Consider the following 25,635-nt stretch of genomic DNA (forward strand, 5'->3'; position numbering starts at 1 on the left):
GTAGGTGAAATTCTCCCGGAAATCTTGGGGATTTATGTGCTGTGGCTCCTTAAGCTCCCTCCTAAAGGCCTTCCCAGGGATTAATGCCGCTACGATGGGAGCACTGGCAGGCATAACGGCACGCAGAAGTGTCACAGGGAGTCGGGGGTGGGTGGGGAATGGACCCAGCGTGGGCTGTGACGCTGCTGGGGCTGGTCTGCAGGGCTGGGATGGGGCGAGCGGCGAGGCCGAAACCCCGCGGGGTGGTGGGACGGGCGGCGCGGGGGGCTGTGAGGGGTTGCGCTGTGCGCGTGTGCGCCCTGTCAGTGTGCACGGGTGTGTGTGCAAGTGTGTGTGTGTGTGTGTGTGTGCACGCGCAGAGCCCGGCGGGGGTCCGGGGCTCCGGGGGCTCCTGCAGGACACCGCGGACCCTCGTGCTGCGCAGCCTGCGGGCGGCGGTGCCGCTCCGCCGCGGGCCCGAGGCCACGGTGACGGCCGCGGCGACGTGACGGGCGCTGTCCGCCGCCCTCGAGCTAGAGCGGGGCGAGGAGCCGCGGGAGCCGCTGCAGCGCGGCGGGGGCGGCGGGACCCCTGCCCGTGGCCGGTGCGGCCAGGGGAGCGCGGAGCGCCCCGAGGGCGCGGGGCAGCGGCCGCCCCGCTCCGCCCCGCGCCGCCCCGCCCCGGGCGGCCCGGCCCGGCCCCCCCCGCGGCCCGGCCCCCCCCGTCCCGTCGGGGCGCGGCGCGGCGCGGAGCGGAGCGGGCCATGGCGGGGCTGCGGGCGCTGTGGCTCTGCGCCGCGGTGCTGGGCGCGGGGGGGCACCCGCAGCCCTGCCGCGTCCTGGCCCGCGCCGGCCCCGCCGTGCGCCTGGGCGCGCTGCTGCCGCCCGCCGCCCCCGGCCGCGTCCGCGCCGCGCTGGCCCGCGCCGCCGGCCCCGGCCCCGGCCCCGGGGGGGCTCCCGGCCCCGGGGGGGCTCCCGGCCGCGGGCCCGGCGGGGCGGCGCTGCCCTACAACCTGAGCCTGGAGGTGGTGGCGGGCGCCCCGGCGGCGCGGGACCCCGGCTCGCTGGCGCGCTGGCTGTGCGCGGCGCTGGTGGTGCGCGGCGTGGCCGCGGTGCTGGCCGTGCCCCGCTCCCGCCAGGAGCTGCTCCAGCTCGACTTCCTCGCCGCCGCCCTGCAGCTCCCCTTCCTCAGCGTGCTCGACACCGACGGCCCCCTGCCCTTCCGCTCCCAGGTAAGGGCACCGCCGGCGCCGGCCGCCGAGCGGGGCTCCGTCCCGGCTCCCGTCCCGGTTCCGTCCCGGCACCGTCCCGGCTCCATCACAGCTCCCACCCCAGCTCTATTCCCGGCTCCTATCCCAGCCCCATCCCGGTTCTCATCCCAGACCCATCCCAGCTCCTCCTGGCTTCATCTCAGCCCCATCCCAGCTCCCACCCTGGCTCTAACCCAGCCCTGTCTTGGCTCCATCCCAGCTCCCATCCCAGCCCCATTGCAGCTCCTATCCTGGCTTTATTCCAGCCCCATCCCAACTCCCATCCCAGCTCCCTCCCTGGATCCATTCCAGCCCCATCCTGACTCCTATCCCAGCCCCATCCCTGCTTGCTTTCCAGTCCCTTCCCAGCTTCCATCCTGGCTTCCACCCCAGCCCCATCCTGACTCCCATCCCAGCTCCCTCCCTGGATCCATTCCAGCCCCATCCTGACTCCTATCCCAGCCCCATCCCTGCTTGCTTTCCAGTCCCTTCCCAGCTTCCATCCTGGCTTCCACCCCAGCCCCATCCTGACTCCCATCCCAGCTCCCTCCCTGGATCTATCCCAGCTCCCATCCCAGCTCCATCCCAACTCTTGGGCCAAGGTGGCTCCACTGGCTCCTGCAGCCGCCCTGTGCCCCATGGTCCCAGTCCGTGCCCCAGAAGGGCTCTGGGGACGTACCCCATCCCGGAGTCCCCAGCACCCCCAGGATCAGCCCCGCTGGCCCAGAAGCAACATCCCTAACCACCCCAGAGCCCCGATGGCCCCGGCCCCTGGGGATTCCCCAGCCAGACGGTCCCCAGGCCCGGCCTCCCCACTGCTGCTACTGGGGCTGGGGGTTTCCCAGCACCAAGGCTGCCAGCCCCGGCAGGTCCTCAGTTGGTGCCGCAGCCCCGAGGGCTCTTGGCTGTCCCCAAGCCCAGCACCAGCCCGGCACCGAGCTCTGGCAAGCTCTCCCAGGCATTTCTGGACTGTCCCAGGCATTTCCCCCCCTGCACCCTGGGCTCCGCCATCAGCAGCCCCTGGTTCCTCCCTGGAGCTGGCTGCTCCTTGGCAGAAGGTGACTCCTTCGCCTTGCAGGGAGCCCGGCAGCAGCCCATCCTGCAAGCCTCTTCCCAGGGACAGCCCCGCTAACCAGCTGGGACAGCCCCGCTAGCCGGCTGCGTCACCCTCCCACCGGCTCCGTCTGCTGCGGCGAGTGGCGCCGTGTCCTTGGAGAGCTCCTGCTTTGTGGAGCTGGGGCTGAGCGGCAGCTCCGGCTGTGCGTGGCTGGGAGTGTGTGTGTGTGTGTGTGTGTGTGTGTGTGTGTGTGTGTGTGTGTGTGTGCAAGGGGCGAAGGGGGATGCACAGCCTGCTGCTTGGGTGGCAGTTAACCCCCTTGGTCAGGGGATCCTGCATGGGACCGGAGCCAGCCTGGAGTGTGCTTTCCTCTCCGGGTCTCTCCCCCTGGTCCCTTCGCATCCCTCTGGCCAACGGGAGCCACCAGCTGAGCTGAGGGCCGCAGCCGGCACAGGTCAGGAGCAGCCGGGCCAACCGCAGCCTCTGTGTGTCGGCAGAACCCTTTCCACCTCCGCATGGACCGGCAGAGCTCCCTGGAGACGCTGGTGGACGTGCTGGCCAGCGTCCTCCGGGCCAACGACTGGCACGAGGTCAACCTGGTGCTCTGCCACCCCTGGGACGTCGCCGGCTTCCTCGGGCTCTGGACCCGCCGCACCCAGCTCTTCCTCCGCGCCGTCCTGGACCTCAGCTACCTCGACGAGCCCGGGGCTGCCCGTCGCCTCCGCCAGCGCCTGGACCGCTTCAAGGCGCTCGCCAGCCCAGTGCTGGTGTTCGGCTGCGACCTGCGGCGCGCCCGGCTCGTCTTCCGGGCGGCCGAGGCGTCGGGGCTGCCGCCGCAGGAGTTTCACTGGCTGCTGGGCTCCCCGCTCAGCGCCGGCGAGCTGCAGACGCAGGGACTGCCCCTGGGGCTCCTGGCCTATGGCGAGGTCAACAGGCCCCCGCTGGAGCACTTCATCGAGGACGCGGTGGAGCTGGTGTCCCGGGCCATCGCCAGCGCCGCCTACGTCCGCCCCGACCTCACCCTCATCCCCACGACGGTGAACTGCAACGACAAGCGCAAGGAGGGCGCCGAGTCCTCGGGGCTCTTCCTCTCCCGGTAAGGGGGGGGGGGGGGGTCCCTGAGCCCCTCTCCCCTCGCTGCGGCTGCCCGGCGGTGACGGGGGAGCTGGGGGCCTGCTCCAGAGGCCGGGACCCCGGACGGGGGAGGCAGAGCGGGGCAACACCCCGGGCTTTGCACGCAGAGCCCTGTGCGCTCGCCGTTAGGTGCAGCTGCCTGTGTGGGGGCTCAGCTGCCTGCTCCCCGCTGCCCTTCTTTTTGGGACGTGCTTTGCACTGGCTGCACGGGGGAAGGATGTGGCACGTTAGCGCTCGCTGATGCTCCCCGAGCGCTGTTGCTGTAGAAATACGACTAATGCGAAGCCCCGCTAGCGCAGCAGGCTGCAGGGCACAGCCAGCGGGGCCGAATCCTGCCGCTCCTCCTGCTGCTGCCTGGGCCCGAGCTGGGCTCCTCCTGCCTCCCGGCCCCGAGCCCCATCCCTGACACCTTCCTGCCCCCCCGTCAGGTTCCTGGCCAACACGTCCTTCCACGGCCGGACGGGACACGTGTCCGTGCACAACGCGACGCTGGTGCACACGGAGCACCAGTACCGCGTCTGGAGCCTGCTGCGGGACTCGCGGGGCGAGCCGACGTGGGTGACGATGGGCACCTGGCGCCACGGCAAGCTGGAGCTGGAGGAGGGCGCGTGGCAGAGCCACCTCCAGCGCAAGAGCCCCAGCGACGGGGCCGGCGGCTCCCGCATGAAGCTGCGGGTGGTGACGCTGGTGGAACACCCCTTCGTCTTCACCAGGGAGGTGGACGAGGACGGGAGCTGCCCGGCCGGGCAGCTGTGCCTGGATCCCGGCACCAACGACTCGGCCGTGCTGGACGCCCTCTTTGAGGAGCTCGGCGCCGAGAACGGCTCGGTGCCGCGGGAGTACAAGAAGTGCTGCTACGGGTACTGCATTGACCTGCTGGAGAAGCTCGCTGAGGACCTGCCCTTTGACTTCGAGCTCTACATCGTGGGTGACGGGAAGTACGGGGCGTGGAAGAACGGGCGCTGGACCGGCCTGGTGGGGGACCTGCTCAGTGGCACGGCCCACATGGCCGTCACCTCCTTCAGCATCAACTCGGCGCGGAGCAAAGTCATCGACTTCACCAGCCCCTTCTTCTCCACCAGCCTGGGCATCCTGGTGAGGACCAAGGACACGGCTTCGCCCATCGGGGCCTTCATGTGGCCCTTGCACTGGACCATGTGGGTGGGCATCTTCGTGGCCCTGCACATGACTGCGCTCTTCCTCACCCTTTACGAGTGGAAGAGCCCCTATGGCATGACTCCCCATGGCCGCAACCGCATGAAGATCTTCTCCTACTCCTCGGCCCTCAACCTGTGCTACGCCATCCTCTTCGGGCGCACCGTCTCCAGCAAGACACCCAAGTGCTGCACCGGCCGCTTCCTCATGAACCTCTGGGCCATCTTCTGCCTCCTGGTGCTCTCCAGTTACACGGCCAACCTCGCCGCTGTCATGGTGGGGGAGAAGACCTTCGAGGAGCTCTCGGGCATCCATGACCCAAAGGTAGGAGAGCATCCACACCGCTTCAGCCAAGGTGAGGGGGCTGGGGCCCAGGGAATGGGGGTCTGCCCTTCCTCTTCCACCTTTCCTCAGCATCCCAGGGCTTGGGGGGGGGGGGGGGGAATGACCAGCCCCTCCCAGGACCATGGAAGTTCTCCTAGGCCCCTTTGCCCCCCAGCAAGGCACCCTGGAGGTTTTTAATCCTGGTCCTGGGGCTAGTCCCCACTGGAGCTAGGGGTTCTGATGCTCTGGTGCCTCCTTCCAGCTGCACCACCCCTCGCAGGGCTTCCGCTTCGGCACAGTGTGGGAGAGCAGCGCCGAGGAGTACATCAAGAAGAGCTTCCCCGAGATGCACGAGTACATGCGGCGCTACAACGTCCCCACCACCCCCGCCGGCGTCACCATGCTCAAGTGAGGGGGTGGGAGGGTTCCTTTACCCCTCCCAGGGCAGGTTTCACCCCCTGCCTTGCCGCCTGTGCCCCCAAAGCACAGTTTGGGGGTGTCACGGAGCGGGGGGGCCCTGGGTGCAGGGAGCAGCCCCCTCCCTGAGGACCCCGCTGTGCCCCGGCTGCAGGACGGAGCCGCCCAAGCTCAACGCCTTCATCATGGACAAGTCCCTGCTGGACTACGAGGTCTCCATCGACTCGGACTGCAAGCTGCTCACCGTGGGCAAACCCTTCGCCATCGAAGGTGGGGGGCGGCCGCAGCATGGTGGGGGGCTCTGATCGCGTCAGGGATGGGGCGCTGCCCTGCGCCTGGGGTGGGAGGGGAGGGAGCCGCGGCAGGGGGTCCTCGGTGGCGGGGGGGGGGGGGGGGCTGAACACGGCCCCCTGCCCCAGCGCTGCCTCTCGCCACCCCGCCGGGGCCAGGCTACGGCATCGGCCTCCCCCAGAACTCGCCGCTCACCTCCAACATCTCCGAGTTCATCAGCCGCTACAAGTCGGCCGGCTTCATGGACCTGCTGCACGACAAGTGGTACAAGATGGTGCCCTGCGGCAAGCGGGTCTTCGCTGTCACCGAGGTGAGGGCGGCCGGGACCTCGGCCCGGGGGGCAACGCAGCCCCGGCAGGGGGGTTTGACCCCCCCCCCCCGGCCCTGCCGACGTCCCCCTCCCCGCAGACCCTGCAGATGGGCATCTACCACTTCTCGGGGCTCTTCGTGCTGCTCTGCATCGGGCTCTGCGGCTCCCTGCTCACCTCCCTGGGCGAGCACGTCTTCTACCGCCTCATCCTGCCCCGCATCAAGCGGAAGAAGAAGTTCAACTACTGGCTGCACACGAGCCAGGTGGGCTGCAGCAGAGCGATCTCCCCAAAATAACCCCCTCCCCCCCCCCCCCAAAAAAAAAAAAAAACCCTCTATTCCCTTGGGCCACAGGGTCCAGCTCACATGTCCCTTGTGCCCTACAGAAAATCCACCGGGCACTGAACATGGGCACAGAGGAGCAGAAAAACCAGAAGCTCAGCTTGGAGAAGAGGTATGACCAGGGCTGGGCAGCTGCTCCATGCTCATCCTCCTCCTCCTCGTCCTCCTTCCCGTGGGGACCCACCAGCCCTGGGGGGCTGCAGCAGCCTCCAGCCCCCTGCTCTTTCTCCTGCACCCCAAGGTGCAACATCCAGCAGAGCCAAGTGCTGGCCGCGGAGCAGCCCTGGAACAACCTGCGGAAGGAGGCGCGCCGGGTGCACTTCCAGCTGGACCAGGCGCCCGAGCGCGAGGGGCCCGTGTGGCTCTGCACGAACGGGCGGGCGCTGCAGCCCGGGGACAGGGAGGCCAGCGAGACCGAGCTGCGGGAGCTGGATGAGAAGATCAAGGAGATCCGGGACCAGCTGCGCGCGGCCCTGATCAGGAAGAGCGAGCTGGTGGCCGTGCTGGGCACCGCCAGGAGCAGCCAGGCGCTGCCTTCCCAGCCGGCGCCGCGGGAGGCCAGGTAACCGCGCGGGCTGCGGACGGCCGGGGCCCCGTCGTGCCACCGCTGCAGCTGGCCGAGGCTGGGCCAGGTCTTAGAGCAGCCCAGATCCGGGCTTGGGGTGACAGAGTGCCTGGGAAGGGCAGGAAAGCTCCTGCAATGCCCAGGAAAACACGATCCAGGGCTTCAAGCACTTCCCACCCCAGCCCCAAGTCTCACTTCGCGCAGGGCAGGGGAGGGCTCAGGATGGGGCAGTACCGGCTTCGGGACTGGTGGGATTCCCATGATTTACTGTGCCCGGATTTGGGTGTTTTTTTTTAATGAAGGGGAAGGTTTGCTGAGTGCTCTTTTATTGGGGGGGGGGGATGGGGAATGAAGGGGGAACTGGTTAAATGCATTTGTTTAGGGGGGGAAAAAAAAAATGCAAACACCACTGAGACAGTAAGTCATTGCTAGGACAAAAGCCTGCGCCCTCCTTGGGCGGCCAGACTCAGCCTCCCTTCCCTTCCCGGGGGGACACGTAGTGCTCCGCTCTCCCAGAACAGGGAGGACGGAGACGGCCTCTAAAAGCAAGCAGAGGTCAGGCTGCGCTGCAGTGATACTGTCCACCGCCTTCACTAGCTGCAGCTGTAAACAGACAAGTGAAAGAGGAAAAAATGCCGCTGCGCTGCCGCCCTGGGCTGCCTCCCCTTCCCCTGCGCTGAAGCCCGGGGAAACCAGCTATTCCTCCACTACCTCTGCAGCTGGGGTGGTTCAACTGCAGCCATCAGCCTTACATCAGGATTTTTAATTTTTGTGAAGGTAGTGGGTTAAGATTAGGTAAGATGCCCCTGCACCACCGGACCAAACAAACAGCAGCATTTTTGCTGGCAGGTTACTAGAAAAGTTAATAACTGTCTTTTTAAACCATGCAAGTAAAGATGACAGAGAAAAATAAAGACTGTTTTTTTTTTTTTTTTTCTTCCAGCTGTATCCTCTAAGGATCTCTTAGGGAGAAGGTAATGGTTCTCTCCCTTCCCTGCAGGCTCGCAGCAGCCCAGCCCAGCCCAGCTGCGCCGCAGGACAGCAGCGATTAGTGCTCCAGCTTCATCCCAGCCGCAGGAGAGCCCGTCGGTCCCGTGCGCCTCAAGCTCCCCAGCCGGGCAGGCACAGACGCGCAAGCGGGAAGGTGAGTAGCCCTCGCCCTGCAGCACTACTGGTGCCGCCAGCTGAGCAGAAGCACGTCTGCGATGGTGGTGGGGAGCAGGGCGGGTTTAGACCCGAGCTGCCCCTGCGGGAGAGCCAGCTCCAGGGAAGCGACGCTGGGCTGTTCTCCGGAGCTGCCTCAAAACAGAAACTGAGTCTTCCTCGGGCAAAGGGCGAGTGATGGACGACACCAGCACCGGCCTGGTTCTCGCGCTGGGGGCTGCAAGAGGTCACAGACCCCAGAGAAGACTTACCTCTTCCCCTGCCAGCCTCTGGGAGGGGAAATTAAATAACCTCCCAGTCCAAACGTGGGCGACTGTAGGTGGCCATGAAAGGATGGCGGTGATGGCACAGCAAAAGACGCTGCAGGAACATTTTCCCTCCCTGCAGCCTTTTCACTTGCACAAAGAGGCTGCGAAAAGCTGGTGAATGCCAGTGCTGGGGAGTCGGGCTCAGCACTCCCTGTCCTGCCCAGCCCCGGCGTGGACCCGGGCAGGGCAGCTGTAACAGGAGCGAGCAGGGCCCTCCCTCACGGTGCTGGGAGCCCCTCACCTCCTCGCACAGCGGCAGCAGTGGCTATTTACAGCGTTTGGTTTGCCAAGCCCGCACATGGGACAGGATCCTCACACATCGACTTCCAGCAGGAACCCAGCACAACCGCTAGCAGGAAAACCAGAGCAGCACCACAGCAGCTGTTAGATATAATATTTATTATTATATACAAACACATTTTGTACATTAATTAAATAGAATGAACTCTACTCTTCATTCAGCAAGTGATTTGGTTCATTTCCCCTCATTCTCCCCCTCCCTCCCACCCGCTCCTCTTAAAAGCCTATGATTATTTCTTGCTCTCTTGTGCTGTGGCACATCTATGCCTGGAGGCAGGGAGCCAGGTCACCCACGAGCCTCGTTTGGCTGCCCCCAGCTCCTTCCCAGGAAGGCTGGTTGCAGGTTCAGACATGCTGGTCACTAGCAGACTCTCCCTGTTTCCCCAGAGCAACACCCAGGGCTCCTAAAAACAAAACAAAACAAAACAAAACAAAACAAGGGGTTTCCTGGGCAAGAAATGCAAAGAAAGTGAAGTGTGGGGTTCTGAACCCCTTTGGTACTGACAAGGAAAATCCATTCCTGATGAGATCCACAGAAACCTACACCGCCCTCCAAAGGGAGAGGCCTGTGGACTTGCACCGATGCTGCTTAGCTATGCAGGGATGAGGCTGAAATCCAGGGGCGCTTCCCCAGCGAGCTACCTTGCTCCTCTGCAAAAAGCAGGTCAAGTGCCCCAAGCCACCTCCTCCCAGCTCTGCCCTTTTCCACCACATATTTCCTTAAGCACCTTTTCTCAGAGCCCCGCAGACATGAGTCTCTCCCGTGTCGCTCCCCATTCGCAAGAGCTCTGCTCTACCTACAAGCAGAAACCCTCCTTCCAGTCATACACATGCGGGTCCAACCCACCCTCAGGGGTAGCTGATCCCTGTCCCAAACCCCTAATTCAGCCCTGTGATACCAAGCCAGCTCGCTGTATTGTACAGGGGTCGGACACACGTCTCAAAGCCAGCTTCACCTCTTCTGCCAGGAAAGAGAGGGAAAACTAGCTGAAGTTTCTTGGCTTTAGTGTTTTGGTTCTTCGCTATACCATCTCACGCAACAGTTCAACCTCACGAATGGCTGATCTCTCCTCCGGGATGAAGCTGATCTTAGAATGCAAACGTGTCCCATTTAAGGGACAAGGCACTGAAAAGCAAACTATACCACCTACAGCTGCAGGTGCCGAAAGTAGTTGTACAGAGACAGAGCTGCTGTCCTCCTCATCCCAAACATCTCCGAAGATAATGAAGCTGCAGATCAGTTCCAAGTAGATACTATTTGAGGCCATTTGCCTGTGGCAGAAGCTCCCACCTTATGCTGACCACATGCATTTAAGAGCAGCCAAATTCACAGAGCCCTTGCAGATGTCACCAGCAGCAGAAAGGACAGCATTTCTCCAGGGCTGACCAGAACATGAATCCACCCACTGCTTCCAGGCCCAGCCAAATGCATCCACCCTAGCATGGAAGCTCTAACTCGGGCATGGCAGCTTCCAACCCCCAAACCCACTGATTAATGAAGTTTAAGGGCAGAAAAGATGTGGGTGAGCTGCAGCTCTACTTTGGTAATTGCCCAGCTTTGCTCTGATGCGAGTAGATCTAATATTGGGAGGAAGGTTTTAAGCTACTTTTTCACTAGAAGAGAAGGAAAATTTACCAGCTTTCTGCCTTCTGCGGCTCTCCCAAGGATGTCTGAAAACACTCTCTTCATTCATATGCAGTAGCTTTTCTAACCAGAAAGTTGCCATACGCAAACACGGTTTGTCACAAATCAGTTCACGGCTGTGAGCACTACCAGAACTGCAAACGCAACCTTAGGGGCAAAGTTGAGGCTGCTGTGAGGGGCGAAGAAAAGTTGTAATACTGAGCTGGCTACAGGGTTAATCCAACCACTCTGCTTGCCAGCAACTTCAGGGAAAGCACAAGGCCCCAGGTGCCTTCCAGGCTGTGAAAGGGAACGTACCATCACTCCCTCCCTGCAGCAAGAAGCCTAGCAGTCCCATGCATATTCATCCCTTCTCATACACAAGCGCACAATTACTTTTCTCAGGGGAGTTTACTGCAGCACCTTTTCTCTGTCCCAGCTACTCTGCCTCCACTAAGAGGAATTCATGGGTTAAGGATGATGGTGAGGTGAGAAATAATAACAAACAAAATCCAAATGCCTTCCTGGCAGTCCAGAGTTGCCAAGAACAGGGACTCAAGACAGGCTCCTCAAGTCTGGCTCCAAGCAAGGTTTGGAGCTAGCTGTACTATCCGCTGGTGCTGGGCAAGGGTTACTCTCCCCCCGGTCCCCTAGAGCGTGACCCAAACGTTTGTCCAGATCAGCATTCTGCACAAAGGCTGGCGGGGTCTCTGCCACACTGCTGTTTGCAACGCAGTTCTTTCCACTAGGCTTTGCTTGGCTGTCTGACCCTTCTACAGCCGCAGTCTGCTCAGGAAGGGAAGGGCTGGGGACAGAGGCCCCGTCTCCCTGTACTGGGACAAGGAGCGTAGCTGGCGCCTCCTCTGTAGCAGGGGGAATATCTGCTGCAGCAACCACAGATGTTGAAGTGACTTCAATAGTGATGGAGCCCACAGCAGTCTCCGGATGGTCGCTGCTGACTCTGATTCGGGCCACCAAACCGGAGGCAGTGGCAGCATCCTGAGGGTTCCCGTTGGCCATGGCTTCATGCACCACATTTGGCTCCAAGAGGGTAGTGCTCAGGTCAGAGAGAAACGAGGCTTCTGTAACGATGGCGGCTGTCTCAGCTACCCAGTTCAGATCACTCCCAACAGAAGCAGCTGTGGCAGCAGCAAGGACACTGGAGGCCTCGCTGGGAGTCAGTGCAGCAGGGCTGCTGCTCTCCCCAGAGGGTCCAGCGGCCAGGTGGGGTCGTCGGCTCCCCATGTCGACCGGGGCAGCTGTAGTGTTGTTGTTGAGGTTGTCTTGGAGTGTCGTCTGAGTCCCCTGGCCCACCTGCTGGTTCTGCAGCAGCATCTCTTGGATCCTGATCTGCTGGAGAATAGCTGGCAGCTCATAGTGGTGGAAGAAGTAGATCATTGAATGCTAGAGAAAGCAAAGGGAAAGGAGTCACTCATTGGGCCTAGGCTGCAAGCCTAGACGCACCTTACAAAACTGTTCTCTCCCCTACCTGTAAAGACAGTGACTGGGGAATTTGGCTGCTCTGACCAAAGACGGTATCTGAAATTTTGGAAGAGATTTATCCCTTCTGCTATGGTTCATTCAGGCTGCTGTCAGAGTAACTATAAAAGCTCTGAAGAAAGGCAATGCAGCCCCCCCACCCCTTCTTTTTAGGGGTGAAAACAAGAAGGGTAAAGGCACTTAGCTCTGGCCCGTCCTCAGCTCCCTATCTGCATCTCACAGCAGAGAAAGGGGGCAGATCAAGAGCCAGAGAAACACAAATGATTTGATTGAAACAGGATATTGGAGACATCAATTTAGAGATGGTCTCACCAATACTCTCACTGCACAGACCTGACCCACTCCTCAACCTCTGCATTAGGAGACCCTCGGTGGGATGTCTTCCAGAGAAATGGGACATGGATCCTTCCCTAACACCTTTCAAAACTCACTTGATATCAGTCTGCTGTCAGTTGCACGTCTGGATTTGAGCCACTGACCAAAAAGTCCTGCTGTCTGAGAGCCTCCTTTTATTGTTTCATTTCCAAACCAGGGATTATTTTAATCTTTTACACAAATACTCAAACTCAGCTTGACAAGAAGCCTGATGAAGTCCAAACTGCAGTTGATGGCCCTCTCTTTGTAACAGCAAAGTCAGTTTGAGCAATCAGCAGCACAATAGTTTAAATATTACACAGCTAGCCAGACCCCTCTGAGATGTGGGGAATGATCACAACACCACCACCTGCCTCCATACAGCTGGCATCACTAATGTGCAGCAGAAATGGCAGCTACTCACCTGGATGAACAGCCACGAGGTGACCAGAGCCAGGCTGCTGTACTGCCCATTGAATCGATAGTGGTAAGCATAAAAGGCAAAGTGATACAGATAGAAAAACCTGCAGAGAAAAGCAATAAATACTAGGATACATCACTGGACAGGACAAACATGAGTTTCCTTCTACTCATCACTCCATTCGGACCAGCAACACTTTGCCCAGGGTGGTGTAGACCCCCCGCAACAGGTAATTTGAATTGCCCTACTACGAACAGGTGTTAAACAATGCAAAACAAAGGGTAGGAGTGATTCCAGAGTGCCATGCATGAGACCCAAAGTGGAAGCAATTGCGCTTTGAACCCAGAGACATGTACGGCAGCTCCCAAGGACATACACATACAAGAGTGGAAGCCCTCCTCCTTGGGAGGGCTCGAAAGGGTCTAAAGAAACCTCCCGCTAGAGAATAAAGCTGTGTGCAATATACAAACGAGGTCCTAGCCAGCTCTTACCTGAGCCAGTGTCTCTTACTCGTATTGGTGTGGCAACAGATAGCATCATATTGGTCAGCCAGCCATACAATAAGGATGATGTAAAATGCAGTCGTGGTGTCATTGAAGAACTCTGACATAATGGCCTCCATACCTACAGGATGGAGAGAGGTGTCTGACATCACTCCGTAGGGCACGGACAACAGTTCCAGTGAAGAGTTTCCCCAAAGGGGCATCTGAACAAGTTCTCTGTGATTTCTAGAACTGGAGCCGTGCAATTATATGGCAAAGCCCATAACAGGACAACACTATTTTTGCTTAAAACAGCAGACAAGGTCAAACAAGTTTCACTGCTCATTGTAGTTACTACGTGGGTCAGAGGACCAGCTGACTCCAGACAGCAGAGATTTGGGTTTTTGTTTGTTTATCTTTAATTAAAATTGTGCTAATGCAATGTGGTCACAGGAAGCATGAATCTGAAAGGAGCTAAAGTGAAAGACAGACAAAGCCTCAGTTTATGTGATTTCCTAATGAACTGATTTTCCAGGAGACTCGGAAGGATAATGCAGGTTATTGTGTGCCATCAAATTCCAAAGCCTTCCACCTTGTGAGGAGCAGACACACTAACCACCTGCTGTGGCCAGGTCAGAAAAAGGAATTATACTTTCTAAGACCCCAAAGTGACTTGCTGCACGTCTTCCTTTATATAAGAAATGAGCTAATGTTCTTACCTACTAAAGCCAGGATGACAGTGAGTAGGGGAGCTGCAGGGAATGCAATTGTCATGTTCATTTCCAGCATCTGTAACAGATCAACTGCAAGAAGGAAAGCACACTATGACACAAGGTGAACGCAGGACCAGAGAAACCTCCACCCCCACATCACTCCCCATTCGGAGCACTGCAACATGCTGTGAACTCCGCTGTCTCTAGTCCACTGCCCCAGATACTGACAAGAGTCAGAACTGCTCCCATAAGCACAGGGCGGGGGGACATTTCCTGTGCAGCTACATGCAGGAACTCTTCTAAACAACAGTGGTCAAGAGTACACACAAGCTACGCTGTGCTAGAGCAGGCCCAGTTTTCAATACACCCTAAATGCCTCAGAAAACCCTTACCAATGAAGACAAAGATCTGATGGTGCGAGTAACGCAACAGCATTGAAACGGACAGAGTCTGAAATAGGAGAACAGAAGTCAGTGTTAGAGCCACGCAGGTCCAGGGATTCACTTTCAAAATTGCACTACGGCAGAGGCTTAGACAGACAAGTTTGGACTTACAGCACTGCACAGCGTGCCATGCACATCTCACATTCCTTAGCCTGAGCTATGCAGAAGGACTTCCCACAGAGTAATTAAGGCTTCACAAACAGCAATTAATCTTTATACTACTGCAGTGAAACAGACAATACGTAATTGGTCTGTAAAGAGACTTATGCTGAATAATCGAGCAATGGCCAAATAGCAGCATAAGAGCTGGAACTAGGGTTTCTTCTTGTCCTATATCCATGCTCCTCCCAGTAGCTCATGCTGCCTCTCTGACAGTGGTCACCCTGCACTCATTTCCATTTCTCCTCTTATCAGCTACAATATTATTGTACAAGGAGCTGCATCAGTGGAAGGTCAGACACGAAGAGAGACGGTCATCTAAGGCTATGAACACAGGCTCAGTCATTATTGAGATCTCGTCCAATACTTATCTGTATTCTGTAATCATCTGGTCACACAAGTAATCACAGGAGATTCAGTTCTATCTCAATCAACCCTGGCACATTAGTTAAATCTGTTCTTAAAAATCTGAGGGCAAACTTTTGCATCCCACCCCTTGGCAGCCTGAGTGCTTAACTATACTAAGACTCTAACCTGAATCACCCCTTTGACAATAAAACCAGTATTTCATTCCATTTCAGCTCCTCTGTTTCATTTTGAGGACTTTTAATACCCGCAGACAAATTTTCAAAGTGCAACTGCATACTCCATCAGATTGGTTTTGAAAGCAGATGTGACCTCTCACGTGAGCACAGGACTGTACTGCTGTACACAAACACCCAACCTCGCCCATAAGCTGACCAGAGAATCTGGACAATGCCCAGCTCCTCCCCACTTACAAATATGACCATGATGACAAAGGCTGCAAGGTATGAAGTCCTAGCCATCCACATGCTGACAAAGCGATAGTGCTCCCCAGACACCACATTGCGAAGGAAACCTGGAAAAAACAAAGCCCAATGCGATTAGCCCACAAGCTAAGACCAAACTTCCAGTGCCTTCAAAAAAAAAAAAAAAAAAAAAAGGGATTTAAAGCAGGAGATGCATGGCATCATCTCCTCATGGCTACATTCTCTTATTGTTATGCAGTACAATCAATGAGGCAGTAGAAAATCATGTTTGCAGACATTTCCTCTCCACTCCTGCTTGTTTTATTTTGTCCTTGACAATAACATCTCTACATAACACAGGGAACTGTTCCCTGCATTAGAGATTAATCAACAGAAGATGGTATTCACGCATCCACAGGAAAAACATCACCTCCTGCACAGCTGCTGAAAGTGATTCCTCCAAGTCTTACCTTTGTTTTCTTCATTTTCAGCTAAAGCTTTGACACTTGACATCAGGATGTCATCATAACCCAAGAACTCATCCAGCAATAGGCGACTGAATCTGTCCCCAAAGCACTGGTCCCTGGTGGGATCTAGATAAAAGACAGAAAACATTCAGTCTGTTCAGATCTTAAGCCACAGAGAAGGAAAGGCAAGCGCCCAGTCCTGCACTCGGACCTTTGCCAATATAACTAAATTGGGCAGGACTGGGAGGGAAAATGTCACACCCGGACAAATATAGCCAGGCTGACAAAATGCCAATGTCAATCAGGCCCCAACACTTACATCAGGGCTGTTATAATCTCTCTTCACATATACACAAAGGGAATTTGACTCCAAGGCTCAGATGATCTTCCCAGTAACAGTGGGCTCACCCCAACTAAAGGCCCAGAGAAACAAGTTCTGGTGAAATTTGGGAGGGACAGACTGAGATATTTCAGCCCCCAGCTGACCTCAGCATGCCACTGCTGGGGCCTTCCAGTCCTCACGGGCCCTCTTGCAGTAGAGGACATGCGAACACCTCCCCACGGCTCTGGGCACTAGTGAAGGCTGTTCAATTCCATCTCTTGCCGCTGGTACAGTACACGCAAATGCATTCTGCTGTACAAACACTAGTTCACTTGCAAAAATACCCCAAACCTAAATTAAACATGAAGCATAACTAAGAATAATTTTTTAATAAAGTACTAGAATGCTTATGAAGGAATTTGCCTAGCTGAATTTGAAAGCCCAGATCAGTAAATAAACATTTAATATGGAAACTACCCATTACCTACCATGAGATCACTGCTTAATACTGCAGCCCAACTGTACTTCAGTTTTATTGGGAATAAGTAATGCAATTTAGTCCGACTGCTGCACTAATGACTCATTACAGATCAATTAAAATTGCAGGCATGAGAAGGTCCGAGACCATATTTCTGACTAGTACAGGTTTTAACAGACTGAATGTCAGGAGAAGAGCATGCCATCCCAGAACAGTGGTCTGCTGGTGCTAACAGAGGGACAGAAGTATGTTGAGACAACACTAAGCAAATCTGCTTAGTATCGTTCCTGACACATGCACAATTACTCTTGCTACCAGGCACTGGCATTGCGATGCTGCTATACACTGCAGAATCACTGTCTCAAAGGGCTGCAGGCTATTTGGGTTCAAGACTCTTAAAATGTAATGCAAAAGCAGTAAGGAAGAAAAAAAAAAGGAAGAAGGAGGAAGAGATGCACTGACTGAACCCAGATCTTCAGTATCTTGAGGATATTCCTTCTTGGATGAGAAAACAGTGCTAGATGTAATATTAGGGCTCAGGCACTGCAACAGGCTCTGTCATTTCAGACTACTCATCTTGGAAAGGGATGACCTACTACAGCAATAAAGACTTCATAAAGAAGCTCTTCTATATGGAAAATGAGCACCATCAACAGTTACAAATAGTTTCCAGAAGACTAAAGAGGAGATGGGACATGACTGAAATTTGGATGAGCGCTAACAGCATGTAGGTATCTCTGAAGAATACTTATCCACCAGTGCACCAGAGTGGGCTGGTTCCTCACTCACCCAAAGTTACCACCATGACTGGGATGCTGAGGCGCTGTCGAGTGCTCTGGGACAGACGCAAAAACCCATATTCCAAAGAGTACTCCACAATGTACTCTTCCTGTGGCCACACTGCAAGAGAGGATGGGAAGTGAAACTCAACAGCAGCGTTTGCCAGCAATTACCACAAAGAAACAGCACCTCTGGATTCCTCCCCCACTTCCTTCTACCAAGTTCTTGAAAAGAGAGTCAGTTGTGAATATGGGCTCCAGGCTTCCCTTAGTCAATTTAAAACAAATCGAGACAATTAGGGCTTTAAAATTCTTCAGTGCCTGAAGATGGTCTTTTTTTTTGGGGGGGGGGGGGGGGGATGTTGTTTAAGAAAGGTTCAAAATAGATGCTTTCTACCACATTGGCTCCAAGAAAATAAAATCTCCTGGTAAGTAGGAGCCATGCAATCCAAGCAATTTAATTCCTGATCTTTCAAACTGTCACAACGTATCTCCCAAGAGGTGTGGGGAGGCAGGTGTGAGGCTTCTCACAACAGCAGCAAAAACAGTTAAGGGGACACAGTAATTTAGAAGAAATGCATCTGCCTCATCTGACTTATAGCAACACATTAGTGACAGAAACGCCCACTTTAAAGCTTCCCTGGCTCTGTCTGGAGAAGAGAGCCCACATGTAGGGCAGCAAACACAGTCTGATGAGTTTAACTTTTTGTTTTCAGAAGAAAATAGTTTTAAGCTCGAATGGCAATAAAATGTTTAAGTGTCAATAAAAGAATTGCTTTCTTTGTAGCACAAAACATTTTTCAGTGGTGATGTATTTTGTCTAAACATTTAATTTCATGTACTTTTAACACAAGAAAGCTGGAAAAACAGAGGAAACAGGTTTGGGGGGATTTAAGATCCCTTTGGAAAAATGAATTTTATAACCACATTGGGAAGCAGCACAATTCCTTTCTCCCACCATCTTTCTGGATCATTTCCACTTAGGCATTCAGCAAATCAAAGCACAGCCCATCACTGTACACAGCATTGTAGAGTGTGATTCTCACAGAACGTAGGCAGCTATTAATGAAGGTATTGCACCAAAAATATTTGTATGTTCTCCAGGCTTAAGCGACTTAATGACCTGAAGTTCAGGAGTAATGAGTTCTGGATCAGCATCAAGTAAAATTGCAAGAGCAAGGGAACAGCGCCATTATAATGTCCAGTCTCACAATCCTCCATAGCTAGAACATCCTGTACTTCTGAAGAGCAAATAATTCCATTTTTTTCCAGGGATAAAAGTGTGCGTGAAAATGCCAAAATTAAATAAGAATCCAGCTGCCATGTCTCTATTTTAGTATATGTGACTTTTAACAGATTCCCCCCCCCAAACCACTAGACACAGAACTTTCCTAATATTGGAATTCCATTTTAAACAATACATAGTCATTAAAGCTCCTTCTAGAGTTTATGAAACATTAGCAGCTTAAGTCATGCTGAAATAAGGGGAGGGATAAAGCCGGAAAATAATCTGAGTGATGCAGAACAGCAATACTGTATCTCGCAATCTACTGAAACTTGCTCAGTGGCTTTCAGCATAGTTAACTATTCCAGGCATTGGTGTCATTTAAGAGATCCAAAATACAGCCCAAGCCTGTTCAATTAGGAATGTGCGCTGTCAGTTGGATCCCTGCAGATCTCAAGAGGACAGCAAACGCAGCACAACTGGTCAAAGAAGGAAGGTTCAAATTCATCAGAAGCATTTGGCACTGTCACTGCAGAAACATGACAGCAGACCAAGGGGCTTCAACAAATATTATAATGCAGATGACCCCCACTCCCAGTCTCCCTTCCAGCCCAAGGAAAGGGATTCCTATAGATCTACTGTTAGTAGTGGTAACATTAACCACAACTGAAAGCATCAGGGATAGTTGGAAGACACTTAAGGTTATTATGCATGGGCCCAGAGAAGCCAGGAGGAGTGAGATGTGCAGGGAAGATGCACAGGCGCAAGGGAAGGAGGGAGCACAGATAGCAGTGTAAGTTGTCTTTACCTGCTCTGGCTAGCATCTCAAACTCGGACACAGTCTCCCTCAGAGGCTGCATACCTTTAGTGGTTGCTTCACTAAACGAGAACTCCTGGCTTTCGTTGTGGGTCAGTGCCTCGGTGCTGCTCATCCGGGATGGCTTGAGGAACACCTTGGGCTCAATATCCAGCTCAAACTGTTGGAAAACCATGGCGGTGACAGTCACTTTAGCAGTCATTTCAGTTCAAGTCTTCTGTGCTCCCTCTCTGCCCTCAGAGAAGGCCTCAACCACCGAAAGGAGAACAGAAGAGGCCACTTTCTCAGGCTTTAATTTCTATCTTAAAACAAGAGAGACTGATGTGGAGAGTCAGAAAATGCCGAGGAACACGTTCTGTCTCTAAGTGACTGGGGGATCAGAGATGGACTGTGGCAGACCCCAGCTGTTTAGACTAGTTTCACTGCTAAGGAGGGTCGAGTCCCAGGCTGCAAGAGTAGAAAAGCTGCACGGTGTTGAAAACCTGCTGGATCACAAACCAAACAGGCTGTCAGCACTGCAAGACTCCAGCAGAGATTACTGCTTCTCCTCACAGCTCCAAACTTGAGACGACTGTGCTAACAAACTATTTCACCCCAAACTGAAACCCAGTTTCCCATCTCCTTCTGTGTACCCATGGAAAGAGTCTTTACCTTGATAGAGCTGTTTTCAAACATATCTACAGTCATTTCCTCCTCTTCTTCCTCCTCTTCCTCAGTTGTGGACTCAACTACCATTCCTGGGAACTTCTCAACATCACAGAACTGCAAGAAGATGGGGGCTCGGCTTGAGTTGCGCTGTATTTCCACCCGTAAGATGCCGTCGCGTGGCCATTTATCCCGCACGTGCTCCAAGCAGTTAATGGGTGAGCGGGAGAAGGCGATGTGAATGTAAGCCAGGATGAAGAGCACAAAGAGAGCCTACGCACAACAAGAAACAAAGCAGAAAACATTAGTCCAATGAAACTTGACCTGTTTACAAATTCCCCAGTTTTAATCAGGCATCTCTTGCTCGCCCATAAAGACACTGGATTAACTTGGACAAATGTACATGCAAGTGGACAAGAGCTTTTATGCTTTCTAACCTTGGTGGTCCCTGTACCAAACAATAAAGCAACCAAACCAGAATCAGGTAATCTCTTCATCTTTACAGAGCAAGCGATATAATATTCCCTTCGTCAGCCCTTCTGATGCCTCTTTAACCAGCTGAAACCTTGTCTCCTTCAGGTAAACATCAAGAGAGATCCAGAGCTTTTCCTGGGAGCAAGAGTTTCCAAAGTGCCTGTGACCAAAACTTCTCCATTAATACAACTGTGCCATGGGTTATATGCTAGCTGGCTGCCACCCAAAAAGCAGTCAGCAGTGTTAATATGCACACTGTCCAGAATCACACAGGTGCTGACTGTTACAAAACCACGCGCAAACTGCTCACTGTATTGCCTCCTTGTATATCCGTGCAAAACACTTCTTTCTTTGATCCGGTAACATTGCACATAGGTGCAAGAAATTAATTAGTGGTATGGAGCAATGGAAAAATCAGGCCTTAATCTCTCCTGAATGAGAAGCAAAGTAACATGTTCTTCTGGCAAAATGGTTACTATACCTAAGACAGCTGGCTGACGAGGCAGCAGAGGCCAGCTTCAAGGAAAGAAGCTGCAATGCCTAACCACTAAGAAGCCTGCAGGCCAAGCTACAGAAGTTTGCTCCACCAGATAACTTGTCAACAAGGTGAACTTCCTTGTTCTAGCTTTAGTTCATCAATGTTTGTTTACTGACAAAACAGTATCAGGCTCTTCCCTCTGATTCAAGGAATACAGTGGGGGAATGCTCACAGAAGCAAGTTTATTGCTCAAGCCTCTAGATCTCAGATGAATACTGATGAGCAACTTCTTTGAGTTGATGACCTCAACCTTGCTCTGCAGAATGACAGCAAATGAAAAGAGATGACACACACACTGAAATCACCCCAGTAAGCTGTGAAACATCCTATAAAATGAAGGATGAGGCTTAACAACACAAACTGACTGGGATAGAGTAAAATTTCACCCATATAATAAAGACAAGATCCAGGAAGAGTATTTCTAGAAACAAATGGTTCTTCTATAAGGGTCTGAAACTTCCTGCATTTTAAAGGCTAGGCCCTAACAGGTTTTCTTTAAAAGTAGATGAATCCACCAGTTTCCTTGGTACAAGATATACTAAGTAAGCAGCTAAACACAATACAAATTGGATGGTATTTTCAGATCACACACAGCTTATTTTCTGCTGAATTATATCTCATTTCAAGGAGCCAAAGTACCATCTTGAAGAAACTTTGCCAATCTGCAGATCAGTTCACTAAAAACCAAGAATGTGTTTGATTCGCTGCTAACTTAACACGCTCATGAGAAAAGGCTACTTCAGCCCTGGCAGAAAGGTTAGAAAATGTTGAGACAGATCTGTTTAATCTCCGCTCAATCAGGCAAATGTTAACCACAGAAGGGAAAGAAGCAAGGTTAGAGCTGTCACCAGCACTTGCATGAAGTACAGGTATCCTGCTGAAAAGCACAGGTCACATGCACAGGCCCCAATGCCATATAAGGCCTTGCAAACCAACACCATCCCTAAAATGACTGCACCACTGCCAAACCAACCAAACACAGCATCAACATGTGATGACAAGGCCCCAAGGCAAATTGAAAAAAACAGAAATGTAACTATAGCTTTCAACCATTCCCTTCTCAGCACAAAATGTTTCCTGTTAAATACTTCCTACTAGAGCACAGAGAAGACTGCCCAACTTGACAAGACAGAAAAAAACCCGCAAACCTCAGCAAAAGAACAAAAGACAACCTACCACAAGAACAAGAGGAAGCCAATCTTCTGCAGAGTCACCAGCTCTGTGTTCAGATCCACTACAGGCTGCTGTGAAATTACAAACTCTGCCACAGCTCTGACACCGAGCTGGCCTGCCAGAGGCTGAACAGGTTGCAGGAAGCATCACCACACGCTTGCCGTGGCTTTATCCTCCCTCCTGGCCTATGCTCTGGGCCTCTGCTGTAGGCAAGATGCCAGGCTAGTCAGACCTTTGCTCTGACCTAACAGAGCACACAGCCTGGCAGCAGCTGTGACCCTGCGACTGTCACACCGACCCAGCCACCACAGACAACCTCAGAGCTTTCAGCATGCAAACTCTTCATGCAACATGGATCTCCCTCTCAAAGACTTTTAATAAGAAATCGAAACTCCTCTTCCATTCCTCCCCTGCCAGGCCACCCTACCATCATAGGTACTTTGAACCCCCCAATCCTGTTCCTTCTAGCACTGTCACTCTATATTAACACAAGTCTGCAATTCCCAACAGGTACTCTTCCAGTGTCTTGTATCATGTTTAAAGCTACAGGGGAGTATTTTTCATTAAATTGGCAAATCCGCGCTCATAACCAGGAAATAGTGTTTTTCTATCTTAGCAACATTTTAATATCTCAGAAGAGTTTTAAGCAAGTCTAAGCCGAGGTCTCTCTTACACATAACCAATCAGACAAAGTCCTTGCCTATCACACCAACAAAATTAAGTCCAAAATCACCATCCAGTACCAGCAATGAGGTATTGTTATTAAAATAAAATTACCTGTTGTGACAAGTACATCTGCTGACCTAAAGTTCAGACAAATCACCAGTCTATCAGTTAACAGTTTGTCAAACCTCAAAAAGACCTTTCAGGCTGCAGTATACCAATTTTATAACCCATCAGAAGATGCTTTTCAATCAAAAGAATAGCTATAAAGTCACAGTAAAACAAAGTGGGCTAATAAAATTTGTTCCTTATAGTAAAGGCAATAAACCTGTTCATGATGTTACCCAGTACTGCCCAAAGTTCATAGCTCAGAACTCGGAGGAACTCTAGTGCAGCAAGCAGTAAAGCTAAGCTTGATACATTCCTTTTCCAATGGTATTAAGGTGCTTATTTTTAAGTAAACTTTGTTCTTGACCTACTTGCTAGGACTAAACAGACTGGTAAAAAAGTCAAACCTGTGGAGGAGCTGCAAAATAAGGAAAATCAGAAAAAGGAGAGGACTACCATTAATACAGACTGAATCCCACCTTTCCTCTAATCTAACAACATCTTACTTGAACATATATATCTCTCTTGCCATAGAGGGAACCATGATGAGGCCAACAAAACCATAAGCAGTTTCAGGGATTCACCTGACCAGCAGTTCGCAGGACCACAGCCTCTAATTTAAGCTCCTACTGGATACTCTATATACAGAGAACTGAGACCATGCTGCCTGCTAAAGTCTGCCTTAGTTTGGTAAGGCTTCCAGTTCTCAGGATGGAAATAGGCTGTTCTCTGCAGATGTCCTGTGACTATTTTCATCTCCTCAGGCGTGCTTTCATCAAAACACAGAACACAAAGAGCTGATGCTACCTTGGTGAGTACCACTCATTCTACCTGACAGCCTAGTGGTTGGTGCCTCCCACTTCCAGTCTCTCGGTCTGCCTGAATCCACTAACACAATGCAGGGGGTGGGGGAGAGAGATGTTAAAAACCTGAACATTTCTCAGACAAAAAGAGAGTATTGCAAAAGTACACTGTCATGTCATGTCTATTATGTTATCATAAAAAGGCTCTCACTTTGTATTTGGTAAAGAAAACATACGTGTAGTATGAGTCAAGGGATCCTGACTGTTTGCTTGCTTTAAATTGGCTGAATTTTAGAAACTCGTAATGGAAGCACACTGTTGTCACTTAGCAACCTCCTTTCCCCTCTTCCCCTTATTTTTAATTTCCTATAATCGGCACCAGTGAGAAGTGTCAGCATGAGATCTGGAAGCCAAGATGCAGTATTCAACTTGAGAGCAGCTGGCCAGGTGGACAGCAACAGGCCACTGTGACCAACACACTTCAGTTCTAATCCAGAAGGCCTAACCTGTCCCAAGAAGAATTCAGCTTCAGCTCCCCATTTAAACACTAGCACCTCCATGAGTGCCCAAACCTGCACCCGCATCAGCAAAAAAGCAGGCAGGTTTTTACCCAGTTTGGGAGAGGTGCAGCACTGTCCACATGTACCTGAGGTTGTTGACTACTAAAAAGAAACGGTATTGTGTGTGTGTGTGTGCAATTACTTATAGAAAAGACAAGACTTTAGCAATACACCACAATCAAATATCTTGATTAAGCCATACTCCACATCCAAAAAGTGATTGCTTAGAAATGGAATCAGAAGTCTTTCATACCCCCATCACTGGTTTTAATCCACATTAGACCAACTACCCATCAAGCCAGATCAGAGATTTTCAATCTCTTTTTATGTACAGATCTCATACGAGAGTTCAGATGTTCTGTGGACCTCCAAACATCACTGTAATTATTCTTGTCTTCCTCACCAAAGAGGAGCACATGTCAACTCAGGGGACAACCTGGTCTCGATGGTCCAAAACCAGGCTGTGCTCCTAGCAGAGGAGCAGAACTGAGCTTTTGGGGGGGGGGGGTTGTAAATTACCCTGAGGAAATTTATGCCTTAACACCTGACTACAGGTGCCGTAGGGAACCGTAAAGCACATTGGTGCCCCTCACCTTGAGGAGAACGAAGAACTCGAAGATACGGCGGAAGGACGGTGGGAACAGGCGAGCATAGGTCACTGCCATCTTGAAGAAGAGGGCATGGAAGAGGCGATCGCGCACGTTGATCAAGGGGTTCTGGTTGAGGTTGGGATTGCGGACGCCGCGGTTGTTGGCGCCGGCAGCCCCGCCACCCCCGGTGTTGTTGGCCGGGTGATGGTTGTTGGCGTTGGGCTGGTTCTCGGACATCCTGACCGCTGCAGCAGGGAGCGAGCTGGCACTCTTCCCGAGGCGGGTCGGAGGGACCGTTCCTCCTTCGCGGGAGGGGAAGGGCCGCCCCGGAGGGACCCTGCTCCCCCGGTGGGGGAGGCCCGAGGGCTTCCCCGGACAGGTGGAGCAACAGCGGGGGGGACCGGGCGGCGCCCCCGTCCCGCTGCCCGCACGGGGTCGGTGCCCAGGGCCCGGCGCGGCCTCCTGCGCGCTGCGGCGGGGGGACACGACGGGGACGGGTCAAGCCTGGCGGCGCCCGGGCCGGGGCCAGGCCCCGGCGGCGCGGCGGGGCCCGGGAGCGGCGGGGCCCGAGCAGGCCCGGAGGGGACGCGGCTGCTGGGCCGGCCCCGCGGCCATGGGGGGCCCGTTACCAGCGGCGGCCCGGCACGGAGAGCCGCGGGCGCGGCGCCTCGCTTCGCCTCGCCTCGCTTCGCCTCGCCTCTCCTCGCTCCGCCTCGCCTCTCCTCGCTCGGCTCGGCCCCTCTCGACGCCCCTCACTGCCCCGCCGCCATCTTCCTCCGCCGGCCCCTGGCACCGACGGCGACGACGCAAGAGCGGCACCCCGCAAAGGAACTCTGGGACGGTGGAGGACCGGCCCGCCCTCCAGCCGAATATGCAAAGCAGGAGGACTCCCGCCAGGCATCGCACGGAGCCGGCCTCAAACTTCTGCGCCTC

The 25,635-nt window shown here is 53.8% G+C and overlaps 2 protein-coding genes across 3 annotated transcripts; one reads left to right on the forward strand and one right to left on the reverse strand.

Moving 5' to 3' along the window:
- Positions 1–742: 742 nt before the first annotated feature.
- On the forward strand, positions 743–8,734 carry GRIN3B (glutamate ionotropic receptor NMDA type subunit 3B). Its single transcript, XM_067312581.1, has 10 exons — positions 743–1,210; positions 2,783–3,381; positions 3,848–4,898; positions 5,161–5,306; positions 5,470–5,585; positions 5,765–5,916; positions 6,015–6,179; positions 6,302–6,369; positions 6,499–6,819; positions 7,823–8,734. The coding sequence occupies exons 1-10, from the start codon at positions 743–745 to the stop codon at positions 7,872–7,874; spliced, it is 3,138 nt and encodes a 1,045-aa protein (XP_067168682.1). The 3' UTR covers positions 7,875–8,734.
- Positions 8,735–10,549: 1,815 nt separating this feature from the next.
- TMEM259 (transmembrane protein 259) lies at positions 10,550–25,166 on the reverse strand. Of its 2 annotated transcripts, none has more exons than XM_013942416.2 (11): positions 24,706–25,166; positions 19,800–20,066; positions 19,140–19,308; positions 17,117–17,227; positions 15,531–15,653; positions 15,070–15,170; positions 14,081–14,138; positions 13,695–13,778; positions 12,985–13,117; positions 12,497–12,596; positions 10,550–11,622 (listed from the first exon to the last, which is right to left on the reverse strand). In XM_013942416.2, exons 1-11 carry the CDS (start codon positions 24,937–24,939, stop codon positions 10,774–10,776), a joined length of 2,229 nt encoding a protein of 742 aa, XP_013797870.2. In that variant the 5' UTR covers positions 24,940–25,166; the 3' UTR covers positions 10,550–10,773. The 2 variants fall into 2 exon arrangements, with proteins under 2 accessions (XP_013797870.2, XP_013797871.2); XM_013942417.2 differs by having other exon boundaries at positions 19,194–19,308; positions 24,706–25,165.
- Between the last annotated feature and the right edge of the window lie 469 nt (positions 25,167–25,635).

Source organism: Apteryx mantelli, chromosome 30, assembly GCF_036417845.1.
Source record: "Apteryx mantelli isolate bAptMan1 chromosome 30, bAptMan1.hap1, whole genome shotgun sequence".
Taxonomy (NCBI): domain Eukaryota; kingdom Metazoa; phylum Chordata; class Aves; order Apterygiformes; family Apterygidae; genus Apteryx; species Apteryx mantelli.

What these genes read in the sequence shown, in the direction of transcription:
- GRIN3B (XM_067312581.1), top strand. Translation starts at nt 743, where the DNA reads ATGGCGGGGCTGCGGGCGCTGTGGCTCTGCGCCGCGGTGCTGGGCGCG. An exon ending in GGGTCTTCGCTGTCACCGAG is followed by an intron (nt 5,917 to 6,014) that starts GTGAGGGCGGCC and finishes CCCTCCCCGCAG; the next exon opens with ACCCTGCAGATGGGCATCTA. An exon ending in CCGGCGCCGCGGGAGGCCAG is followed by an intron (nt 6,820 to 7,822) that starts GTAACCGCGCGG and finishes CCTTCCCTGCAG; the next exon opens with GCTCGCAGCAGCCCAGCCCA.
- TMEM259 (XM_013942416.2), bottom strand. Translation starts at nt 24,939, where the DNA reads ATGTCCGAGAACCAGCCCAACGCCAACAACCATCACCCGGCCAACAAC. An exon ending in TGAGATGCTAGCCAGAGCAG is followed by an intron (nt 17,228 to 19,139) that starts GTAAAGACAACT and finishes CCTCTCTTGCAG; the next exon opens with TGTGGCCACAGGAAGAGTAC. An exon ending in AGTAAGAGACACTGGCTCAG is followed by an intron (nt 12,597 to 12,984) that starts GTAAGAGCTGGC and finishes TTTTCTCTGCAG; the next exon opens with GTTTTTCTATCTGTATCACT.